Source organism: Rhinopithecus bieti, unplaced genomic scaffold (genome assembly GCF_001698545.2).
Source record: "Rhinopithecus bieti isolate Rb0 unplaced genomic scaffold, ASM169854v2 scaffold_110, whole genome shotgun sequence".
In the NCBI taxonomy this organism is placed as follows: Eukaryota; Metazoa; Chordata; class Mammalia; order Primates; family Cercopithecidae; genus Rhinopithecus; species Rhinopithecus bieti.
In genome coordinates, this window is record NW_016803311.1 from 2,640,682 (window position 1) to 2,653,355 (window position 12,674).

A 12,674-nucleotide genomic window follows, 5' to 3' on the forward strand; every position below is an offset into this window, starting at 1 on the left:
CTCCTGACCTCGTGATCCGCCCGTCTCAGCCTCCCAAAGTGCTGGGATTACAGGCTTGACCCCCCGCGCCCCGCCATATTTTTTTTTAAATTAATAGACTTTATTTCTTAGAGGAGTTTAAGATTTACAGAAAAATTCGTCAGAAAGTACAGATCCTATATGTCCTGTCTACCACCTCTCTCCCCTTTTACACAGTTTCCTTTATTATTAACATCTCGTATTAGTGTGGTTATATTTGATGAGCCAATATTGATGCCGTATGTTAATTAAAATCCATAGCTTGTATTAGGGTTTTTACCCTTTGTGTTGTAAAGTTCTAAGGGTTTTGATGAAGACCATGTACCCGCCATTATAGTACATTCTGTAGTACATACAGTATTATACAGAATAGTTTTACTGCCCTATGCTTCACCTGGTCACCCTTCTCCCTCTCTAAACCCCCGACATCCACTAATCTTCTTACTGTCTGTATAGTTTTGCCTTTTCCAGAATGCGATATAGTTCGAATCATACAGTATATAGCTTTTCTGGACTAGCTTCTTTCATTTAACAATATTCATTTAAGGTTTCTCCATGTTTTTATATGGCTTGATAGCTCAGTTTTTTAAATCATGGAATAATACTCCATTGTAGAGATAAACACAGTTTTTTATCCTATTGAAAGATACCTTGGCTGCTTCCAAGTTTTGCCAACAACAGATAAAATGGCCCTAAATATTTATGTGCAGGCTTTTGTCTGGACATATTTTCAACTCATCCAACACACCTTTGATAAATGGTAGCATTTGTAGTAATGAGTGTCCTTCCCAGGCAATCCTCAGTGTATCTTCCTGCAGCCAAATACCAATCCTGGGATCGCGAATAAATTTTCCAGCCACATTATAAAGCAATTTTGCTATTCTCCTAGATCAACTGCTTCTGTATTTTGGCAAGGTGCATGCAAGACCAGCAAATTTGCTTTGGGATCTGGAAGATATGCTTGACTCTAACAGTATATTTGGAATAATGTAATGAGGTTTATACTGAGTGAAGGTCTGAGGTCTTTGACTTGGTTCTGGTCTCAGCTCTACAACTATGTGGTTTTTGCTAATTATTTCATCTCTCTGGGTGTCAGAAGCTTCTTTGTAACTGAAGGATAATAATACCTTACTTTCTAAAAGAAGAAGCTGGATTAAAAGATGCCTTGTGATCATTTTTCAATATGTGATTGGATATAGGCAATTCAAAACGTAAAGGAATAGAAGAATAATTAGAGAAGAAACTGATCTAGATTGGTAGGGAAGACTATGGATGATACCTAGACCATGGAGATTCAAAGTGTTCCTCTTTTTCATCTTAACCCTTGGCCTGACTAGAATTCCACTTTTGCTTCCTCCTTAGTGGTTGTGGTTTGGGGAGACTCGGTGTGATCAGTGGGCTGTACCCCCCCAGGGAACCCCTCAGTCAAAAGCTGTGGGTCGCTCCCCGCCAAAGAGGAAGCAGAATGAAACCAACAGGGATGCCTGGTGCAACAATTAAGCAATTGTTCTGATCCTTCCTGGGCCGCAGGACCACTCTAGGTAACTTCTCAGTCAGGGGATAATGAGCAGGAGAGAGGAGGGAAGTGTCTCTGACTGAAGGGCATCTTTCTGTGAAGAGACTTTTTGGGGTGAGGTTGGCTTACACACTCTTCCATCTCTTGCAGATATCACAGTGATTTGTCCGTGGGAGGCATTCAGCCACCTGGAATTGCATGAGCTCGCTCAGTTTGGGATTATCTGAGGTGCCAGAGGTTCTGCCACTCTCAATGACATCCGCTGTAATTTTGGTTACTTTTGCCCTGTTGATCTGCCGGAGTCTTGAAATTCAGCTGATTGGAAGCGGTTTTGTTGACTTACGAGGTCATTTCCTATCAGTTACTACTAAGAGTTCTCTACTGTCAGAATCTCTCTTGCAGTACAGCTCAAAATAGTGGATGCATTTCAAACTTAACCACCTTTTCCTACCAGCTAGTTAGAAGTCATCATTATTTCTCTACATTTTGTTTATGTGTAAGCCCTTTAAATCTATTTTTGCTAGGCATTCACTATGATTAATAGGAGATTTTTAAGATAACATGTATGTCACTCCCCACCTCCTCTTATTTAATAAAGGAGATATTTACCTTGAATGTTGCTGAAGTTGTATTAAATGCTACATGGAAATATCTGATACTGTGTTCTGAGAACCAATTAAACAAAGAAGGCACAGTCATACAGGAAATAAGTGCAGTGCTTACAAAACAGCATAGGGTGAAGATTTGAATTTTGTAAGTTCGTAAATTGTATACTTTCTGGGTCAAAATTTTATTGAACTAGGTTATTCCAGAAGTCTCATGCAGCTCTAAGTTGTACAGTTCTAAGTTGGCAAGGAACTGGGATTTAAACTCGGAATTCTGACAATGTGAGCCTTCTTTTCGGCACTCTGGTTGAGGAAGGTTTCCTTCCACAGCATTCCCTCAATGAAATTATTCTGTCCAATGGCTTAAAATGTGAATCACGGGAGTTACATACATTGACTGCTTTGTGCACATCTGTAGTAAATCTAACCTTTAAACTGTCAACTGAAAAGATTTATATGCTAGAAGGTTTAGTCATATACAAAGGATAGGCAGTTGACCCTCTAAATAAAATGATGGTTTGCCTCACCCCTGAAGTTGTGTCAATGTAATGTGCTCATACTTATCTTTTCCCAATATTTTCAAGGAAATTGTGCAACTCAAATGCTGCCTCTATGTGACTTGGATGCTTTGGAACTAACAGTATGAATTTCTTCATTTCAATTTTGAAATCTGTGGTAAAAGAATGGAGTAAATTAACCAAAGAGAGAGAGAGAGAATGATAGAGAAGCAAGAGATTGAGGTTCTAATCCTGTCTCTACCAGTAAATTGCAATATGATTTTGGGCAAAGATCTCACCCTTTTTACCTTCAAGTTTTCCTGAATCAGATAATCTAAGGTTCATGGTAGTGATAAATTCTGTGACTTTGTGGTCTTAAGAGGAGTGCAGCACTCAAAAACTTGTGACTGCTACAGGGCCTGTGTTAACCATTTTGCACGAATGATCAGGTTACCTTCTGGCCAGAAAATTAGAAGTACAAGAGAAAAACTGAGGTATAGATTCAAAAGTGGAACCATGACGTGCCAAGAGGCCCAGTGGAAATGTGTGCTTCCTTCTTCAGCAGGAACTCCTGCCTCCACCCAGGCACCTGTTTCCTCTCCTGCCAAAGCTAACCCTTGCCTTTCAAGTCAGCTGCTCCATTTGACAGCCAGTGCCTTCGGTTCATCCCAATTAGGGAGGACTGGCTTCTTCTCCAGCTGGGTGAGACTCTGGTTCACATTTGGCTTACTTTTCAAATATTTCTTTAAAAATGAAGCAATGACATTGACAAAACAGAATGCACTCAAAATAGTGTATCCAAAGGCTACATAAAGAAGGATCTAGAAACTATGCTACATGAAGAATTATTGAAGGAACTGAAAACATTTAGCTGAGAGAAGAAAACGTTCATTGCCAGCAAATATTTGAGTTCTAATGGTCCACAGCTGTAACAACCTGAATACACCAGATCTTTTTAAAAAGTAATGGTGAAGGCCGGGCATGGTGGCTCATGCCTGTAATCTCAGCACTTTGGAAGGCCGAGGTGGGCAGATCATGAGGTCAGGAGATCGAGACCACCCTGGCCAACATGGTGAAACCCTGTCTCTACTAAAAATACAAAAAAAAAAAAAAAAAAAAAATCAGCTGGGTGTGGTGGCGTGCTCCTGTAGTCCCAGCTACTTGGGAGGCTGAGGCAAGAGAACCACTTGAACTGGGCAGGCAGAGGTTGCAGTGAGCCGAGATTGTGCCACAGCACTCCAGCCTGGTGACAGAGTGAGACCCCATCTAAAAAAGAAAAGAAAAGAAAAGAAAAGTAATGATGAAGCAGGAAGAAGCAAACTTCTTTCATGCCAGGGTCTAGCATTTGGGGTAAGCTGGAGTAGACATAATTTAAAGCCCTTCCAATATCTAGAATCTTATTATTTCTATTCATATCATTTTATTATTTTAAATAAGAAATAAGAAGCCCCTCGGTGTATAGACAATACATATGAAAGAGATAAAGTAAGTCATTGTTCTCATCTGAGTCCTGGCAGCAAAGAGATGACAACCCCAAACGGGGTAATTGAGGAAAGGTTTAACAAAGGGACTATTTACACAGGCTTTGGAAGAGTTAGTGGCAATCTACAAAGGCTAGTACAGTAACTTGGGGTTAACAGCAGCATGGGGGCCATTGCCAAACCTGGGCCTGAAGCAACCCTGAAATAACATTTCAAATACTAAAGGAGGGGCCCTTGACAAGGCTGTGGGATGCAGCAGAGGGACATAGTTAACATACAGTGATACTTTAAGTAATCAGGATGTAAAGGGGTTGTTCCTCCTTCCAATGTTGTCCTTCTCCCCTTCTCTACTTCCCTGTTGATGCCTCCCATTTGTTAAACCCAACTGGAAATCAGAGGGCAAAGAAGCTCTTTAATGCAGTCATTAAAGTTCACCTTCTCCAGTAACACGTAGACACAGGGAGGTGAACAACTCACACTGGGCCTTCTAAGTGGGGCAGGGGGACAGAGAGCATCAGGATAAATAGCTAATGCATGTGGGGCTTAATACCTAGGTGATGGGTTGATGGGTGCAGCAACACGTTTACCTGTTACCATTTACGTGCACATCCTGCACACGTATCCTGGAACTTAAAATATAAAATAAAATAAAATTTTAAAAAGTTCACCTTCTTCAGCAAAGAGCAAGTGGAGAGGGTTGGAGAGTGGATGTGAAGGGGCAAAAAATATATATTTCCATTATAGCAACAGTATTGAAGAGCAGATAGTATTTGTCAGCCAGTGGTTTTTAGTTGGAGTTGGGAGATAGCATGCATAGGTCTAAAGCCTACACAGCTGATTCTGATGCAAAACGCTGGAGTGGAGGAAGAGCAGTGTTAAATAGGAAGAACCCAATAGGCAAAAGAGAACAATAGCAGAAATAATTTATCATAAAGTTTAAGGGTTTGGGGAATTTAAAAAAATCTTCAGACATTTTTCTGACAATAAGAAACACTGAGGGTCTCTTGTTAAAAGCACATAAAATTTGGGCCTCACTCCAGATTTTCTGAGTAAGAATTTCCAAGGGAGAGATATTGAAATCTATATTTTTAAATAAGGGCCCTAGGTTATTCTATTTGTGCCAGTTCAAAAACTCTGATGTAATCCAAGCCTACATTTTACACATTAGGAATTAGCCAATTCTTAACTTGTTACCACCCAGTGATCCAGTGACCAACTTAACCTATTCTTCTTGCCCCCAATACCACATGTAATAAATGAGAGAACAAAGACTAACATGTGTGTGTTCTGACTCTCACATGGTTTTGTTGGCTAATAAAATAGATGTGCCTCTCTACTCTAGACCTAACCCAGAGGATGTCAGAGAGCTCAGGAGACAAGGGTTGAACTGAAGCAATTCCAGTAAGATAGAGCTGGACAAGTATCACAATTATGACCACTGCCTCACACAAGCACCATCCCTCCGTAGCCTGTGTCACACTCCTGGCCTCTGCTGCCTCCTCTAACTGGAGTAGGAGGAAGCCAGGGAGGGGAGAGGCGGGTGGAGGCAGGAGCTAGCTAATCCTCCACCTCTTCCCTGTTTGTTTCAGCATTGGGTAGAAGTTGAGATTAATGGTGCGGGTGAGCTAGGCACTGACTCCCGGTCTCCACAGACCTCAGTCACACTACAGCCAGACAGAAAAAGCAGTGCATAAGGAGAACACGTTCCTCCTGCGTTTCCACCCCAGCTGAATAGGCACAGTGGTCCAAACAATTGCCACTGTGCAGTTGACCTGTGCTGTGAGAAAGCAAAAATTATCATAAACAATTTCATAAACAAATGAGGGGGAGTTTCTCAACAACTAAAGAAGTGGAGGGAAAACACACGCACAGAGGAATAATTTAGCACAAGAGATACAATTTAGCACAATATTTAGCACAAGAGAAAAAAGTGATCACACAAGATTGAGCGCTATAAAACTAATATAATGAGAACTGTGTAAGTATGACACTGAATTGTTTTAAAGGGGAAAATGGAAAGGAACTATGTTTTATAAAAGGCTAGAGGGAGAGGCTTGTATAGGCCACACAATTGTGAATATGTGTAAACTAGCATGATGCTTTTTGCAATATGAGGGCAGAGTCAGATTGATGAAAACTGAAATTCAAAAAAGCAGCAATCAAGTTGATTGGCAACATCAGTCACACTATCTTTTTTTTGGCAAAAACAATTGAGAGGCCTGGGTTCTGCCTGGACCTGCTACAAAGTACCTGCTAGATAGTCAGCTAATTCACTTTTCTTCTTTGGCCTCAAATATTTGAGAGTAAAACAGGATCTTGGACATAATGATTGCCAAGTTTCTTTCAGCAAAAAATTCCAAAAAACAAGTAATACATCTAAATATATTTCAACTGTTCCCTTTAGACCAGAGACCTAAAGCACAGAGACTCAGTTTCCAATTATTTCCAGAGTGCTTGTTTAATCTTCCCATTTCTGCAGGGCCCAGTAATAAAATCAAATCGTGTATTAGTACTGCCACCTGCTGCAGCAAATAAGCACTTCAGCACTTGGAAGACAACCATTTCTATTCAACTTTTCAACCCACATAGCTAGTTGCGAATTCCTTCCCATCCATTGATTGACCAATTTAAACTGTTGCATTGCTTGACCAAGGAAAAGTAATCCATACAGAGGATAAACACTAAAAGGGTATAAAAGTGAACACAGTACAAGATCAGTCTTGTTTCCACCCAGTGCCCTACATCCGTCTCTCATTTTCAGTCAACCCCGGTTATACTTTTTGTGAATCCTAATCCTCCAGAAGACATTCTGTGCAGACCACACTTACATGTGATTACACTTCTTTTGCACAGTAATAACACACTTGGGCCGGCGCGGTGTCTCAAGCCTGTATCCCGCAAATCTGGGAGGCGAGACAGGTGATCACGAAGTTCAGGAGATCGAGACCATCCTGGCTAACACGGGTGAAACCCCGTCTCTACTGGAAATAATACAAAAAACTAGCCGGCGAGGTGGAGGCACCTGTATAGTCCCAGCTACTCGGGAGCTGAGGCGCGGAGGAAATGGGTGAACCCAGGATGGCAGAGCTTGCAGTAAGCTGGATCCGGCCACTGCATCCAGCCTGGGCGGACAGAGTGAGAACTCCGTCCAAAAAAAAAAAAAAAAAAAAAAAACCACACACACACACTATATTTTGCTATTCTATACTATTTTGACTTTTTTTTCTTGAAGATAACTCTATGTCTGTACATTTTTATATACCTCATTTTTTTAAGTAACTGCATATGTTTCATTTGTATAATTGAGGTCTAATTCATTTGTCCAGTGTCATATTGATGGACGTTTTGGATATTTTTAGACTTCTATATATTTTCTCAAATGCCTCCATATTTATGCCAGAGTTGTACAGGTTTATCTCTAGGACCAATTCCTAGGAGTAGAATGGACAGGTTTTGAAGGATATTGCCACACTCACCTCTGAAAAATTTGTAATCATTAACACACCATATACAATTCATGCATACTTTTCCAAACACTCATACCTTTACATGATATTATTAAAGTTTTATTTTGCCTGAAATTGAACAAAGTTTCATAAGTTTAAAAGCCACTGTTATGTTCTTGTCAGCGAATTGTCTACTCATGTGCTGTGTCTGTTTTCCTATGAAACAGCGAATCTTTGGATTGAACTATAAGATCTCTCCCCCATCAGTGTCATCTGTATAAAAGGAAATATTGGTTTGTCTTATATCTGTGGTACAAATATTTTTCCCACTTAGTTTCTTATGTTTTAATCTTCATTTATATTATTTTTTACCAATAAATATTTCAAATTTTATATAGTTATTTGAGCATTTTTAAGGACTTTTGTCAATTTTATTTTGTTTTAGATTTTTCTCATTACTATTTAAAACAATTCTTTCATATTTTCTTCCAGCGTTTTTTTTCATATTTTCTTCCAGCGTTTTTTCCTTTCATTTTTTACTTTAAATCTTTGATCCATCTGAAAATGATATACTTTTGCAGAAAACATTTTGTTCAGATAGGTAGCCTTTTATCTTAATTCAGTTTAACTATTAAATAATAAATTTCTTTTACCACTTTAGTGAATTTCCGTATTTATCACACGTGACTCTATTTCTGTACTTTCCATTAAATTACATCTATTTATTCATGTTTAAATAGCTACCAACTTCAGAGTATGCTTTGAGATTTAACAGAGCTTGTACCTTCTCATTATGCATCTTTTTCATATACTTTCTGGATATTGGTGCATGCTTATTTTTTCATTTACAATTTGGAATAATCTGTTTTAGCTCCTTCCACTCCTGTCCTGTTTACACCATTTCCAGACACCACACCCAAAACTGTCTTAGTACTTTTATTGAAAATGTATAGAGTAACTTATTAAGAAAGAACTGACATCTTTGTGTTGTCAAAGTTTCCTATCCAGGCGGGGCGCAGTGGCTCACACCTGTAATCCCAACACTTTGGGAGGCCAAGGCGGGCGGATCACAAGGTCAGGAGTTCAAGACCAGCCTGACCAACATGGTGAAACCCCGTTTCTACTAAAAATACAAAAATTGGCCAGGCGTGGTGGCAGGTGCCTGTAATCCCAGCTACTTGGGAGGCTGAGGCAGGAGAATCACTTGAATCCCGGAGGCAGAGGTTGCAGTGAGTCAGGATGGTGCCACTGCACTCTAGCCTGGGCAACAGAGAGACTCCATCTCAAAAAAAAAAGTTTCCTATCCAATAACAGAAAAATTATTTAACTATTATTATGCACTTGAATATATGTACTTATTCAAGTATTCTTTTAAATACTTCAGTAGTGTTTTAATGTTTTGGTGGTATAGAACTTACATTTTTTGTTAATTAATTCCCATTAGGCCGGGCGCAGTGGCTCAAGCCTGTAATCCCAGCACTTTGGGAGGCCGAGACGGGTGGATCACAAGGTCAGGAGATCGAGACCATCCTGGTGAACACGGTGAAACCCCGTCTCTACTAAAAAATACAAAAAAAAAAAAAAAAAAAAAAAAACTAGCCGGGGGGAGTGGTGGCGGGCGCCTGTAGTCCCAGCTACTCGGGAGGCTGAGGCAGGAGAATGGCGTGAACCCGGGAGGCAGAGCTTGCAGTGAGCTGAGATCTGGCCACTGCACTCCAGCCCGGCAACAGAGTGAGACTCCGTCTCAAAAAAAAAAAAAAAAAAAAAGAAATAGCACTTTAGCTCATAATTGGTTATTGTTTGCACATAAAAAAGCTATCAACATTTACAGATTAACTGCATACCAACAGCATCAGCAGATGCTAGTGAGACTTCAGGAAACAGGGAATGCTCACACACTGTTAGTGGGCAAGTACATTTGTTCAGCCTATATGGAAAGCAGTTTGGAGATTTCTCAAAGAACTTAAAATCAAACTATCATTTGACCCAGCAATTCCATTACTGGGTATACACCCAAAAGAAAGCAAAACATTCTACCAAAAAGACACATTCTCTTCTATGTTTGTCACGGGACTATTCATAATAGCAAAGACTTGGAATTAACCTAGGTACCAATCAATGCTGGATTGGATTAAAAAAACAACAAACGGCACATTCATTCCACAGAATACTTCACAGTCATAAAAAAGAACAACGTTAAGTCCTTTGTAGCAACATGGATGCAGGCTGGAGGCCATTGTCCTAAGCTAATTAACACAGGAACAGAAAACCAAATACCACATGTTCTCATTTGTAAATAGGAGCTAAACATTGGGTACACATGGACGTAAAGATTGCAACAATAGACACCCGAGACTACTAAAGAGGAGGGAAATGGGTGAAAAGGTATTGGGTACTGTGCTCACTACCTGGATGATGGGATCATTCATATCCCAAATCTTAGCATTACTCAACAAACCTGTGTAACGAATCTGCACACATATACTCAAACTAAAACAAAATAATATTGAAAGTTCTAGCCAGAGCAATGAGACAATAAAAAGAAGTAAAAGGCATCCAAACTGGATGGGAAGAGTAAAACTGTTTCTGTTTGCAGATGAAATATTCATATAGATAGGAAAGCCTAAAGACTTGGAACTAACAAGCAAATTCAGTAAAGTTGCAGGATATAAAATCAATCTATGAAAATCAGTTATGCTTTATACATTAACAATAAACTATCTGAAAAATAAATTAAGCTGTTGATAATAGCATCAAAAAGTATAAGATGATAGATGGTCGATTATAAGCAGCTAGTGTGCATGGTGCTCATGGAGAGGAAAAGAAGGGGTGAGTAAATACAATACTTTCAGCAGAAACATCCAGGTACTTGCACTGGAATTAATCAAGGAAACAAATTGACCCATAAAGCATGAAGAAAAGCAAGACAGGACAACGGTCCACCTGGGAGCGACATGGAGCCTGGGGATCCTTCTCTGCCCAGGGAAGTGGCGAGTGAATGAGTGACAAAATCACACTTCTCCCACAGATCTTTGCAACCCTCAGGTCAGGTGATCTCCTTGTGAACCCACTCCACCAGGGCCTTCAGTCTTCAGTCTGACAGACAGACCTACGTGGAGTCATGGCAAAGCAGTCGCTCAGGCATGCATGGAGACCCTGGAGCCTTACATACTTGGGCTTTCTGGCAAAAGTAGCCGCAGCTCTCGCAAAGTGGAAGGTTGAATTCCTTTACGTACGCCTAGAAAAGAGGCTGAGTCCAGGGGGCTGAGCAGCAACAGCTCACAGGCCCCATGTCCATGGCACCTCACAATGTGAGACCCGTTGGCCTCGAATTCCAGCCAGCTACATAGTATTGGAAGACCTAGCCAGAGAAATCAGGCATGGTAAATAAATAAAGCACATCCAAACAGGAAGACAGGAAGTCAAACTATCTCTGGTTGCAGACAACAGGATTCTATATTTAGAAAACCCTATTGTCTTGGCCCAAAAGCTCCTTCAGCTGATAAACAACTTCAGCAAAGTTTCAGTATATAAAATTAATGTACAAAAACCACTAGCATTCTAATACACCAGCAATAACCAAACTGACAGCCAAATCAGAAAGGCAACCCCATTCAAAATTGCCACACACAAAAAATAAAATACCTAGGAATACAACTAACCAGGGAGTTGAGAGATCTCTACAATGAGAATTACAAAACACTGCTCAAAAAAAATCAGAGAAGACACAAACAAATGGAAGAACATCCCACGCTCATGAATAGGAAGAATCAATATCATTAAAATGGCTATACTGCCCAAAGCAATTTACAGATTCAATGCTATTCCTATCAAACTACCAATAACATTCTTTACAGAACTAGAAACAATTTTAAAATTTGTATGGGACCAAAAAAGGGGCCTGAATAGTCAAGGCAATCCTAAGCAGAAGGAACAAAGCTGGAGGAATCACATTACCCAAGTTCAAATTATGCCACAAGGCTCCAGTGACAAAATAGTATGGTACTGGTACAAAAACAGACGCATAGACCAATGAAACAGAATAGTGAGCCTAAAAATAAGGCCACACATCTATGACCATCTGATCTTTGACAAAGCTGACAAAAACAGGCAATGAGGAAAAGACTCCCTGTTTAATAAATGGTGCTGGGATAACTGGCGAGCCATATGCAGAAGATTGAAGCAGGATCCCTTCCTTATACCATATACAAAAATCAACTCAGGATGGATTAAAGACTTAGATGTAAAACCCAAAACTAAAAAAATCTGGAAGGCAACCTAGGCAATACCATCCGAGACATAGGAATGGGCAAAGATTTCATAATGAAGACCCCAAAAGCAACTGCAACAAAAGCAAAAATTGATAAATGGGATCTAATTAAACTTTAGGGCTTCTGTATAGCAAAAGAAACTATGCACAGAGTAAACAGCCTACAGAACGGGAGAAAATATTTGCAAACTATGCATCTGAGAAAGGTCTAATATCTAGCATCTGTAAGGAACTTAAACGAATGTACAACAGAAAAACAAACAACCCCATTAAAAAGTGGGCAAAGGACATGAACAGACACTTTTCAAAAGAACACATACAAGTGGCCAATAAGCATATGAAAAAAGCTCAGTATCACTGATCATTAGAGAAATGCATATCAAAACCATAAGATACCATCTCACATCAGTCAGAATGGCTGTTATTAAAAAGTGAAAAAGTAACATATGCTGATGAGGTTGCAGAGAAAAGGTAACCCTCATATACTGTTGGTGGGAGTGTGAATTAGTTCAACCATTGTGGAAAGCAGTACAATTCCTCAAAGAGCCAAAAGCAGAACTACCATTCAATCCAGTAATTCCATTACTGAGTATATACCCAGAAGAAGATAAATCATTCTACCGTAAAGACACACGCACATTGGCCGGGCACGGTGGCTCAAGCCTGTAATCCCAGCACTTTGGGAGGCCGAGACGGGCGGATCACGAGGTCAGGAGATCGAGACCATCCTGGCTAACACGGTGAAACCCCGTCTCTACTAAAATACAAAACTAGCCGGGCGAGGTGGTGGGCGCCTGTAGTCCCAGCTATTCGGGAGGCTGAGGCAGGAGAATGGCGTAAA

The 12,674-nt window shown here is 40.1% G+C and overlaps 1 protein-coding gene across 2 annotated transcripts in view; it reads left to right on the forward strand.

Annotated features, from left to right (window-relative positions):
• PDE6H (phosphodiesterase 6H) overlaps positions 1-2,149 on the forward strand; it is a 19,419-nt gene extending 17,270 nt beyond the window's left edge. Inside the window, exon 4 of one of the 2 annotated variants that reach the window (XM_017873091.1) lies at positions 1,685-2,122. In XM_017873091.1, the coding sequence (XP_017728580.1) occupies positions 1,685-1,761 (77 nt within the window). In that variant the 3' untranslated portion in view covers positions 1,762-2,122. Of the gene's footprint in view, positions 1-1,684 lie in introns of both variants that reach the window. The other variant, XM_017873081.1, reaches the window with a different exon arrangement.
• The last annotated feature ends 10,525 nt before the right edge of the window (positions 2,150-12,674 follow it).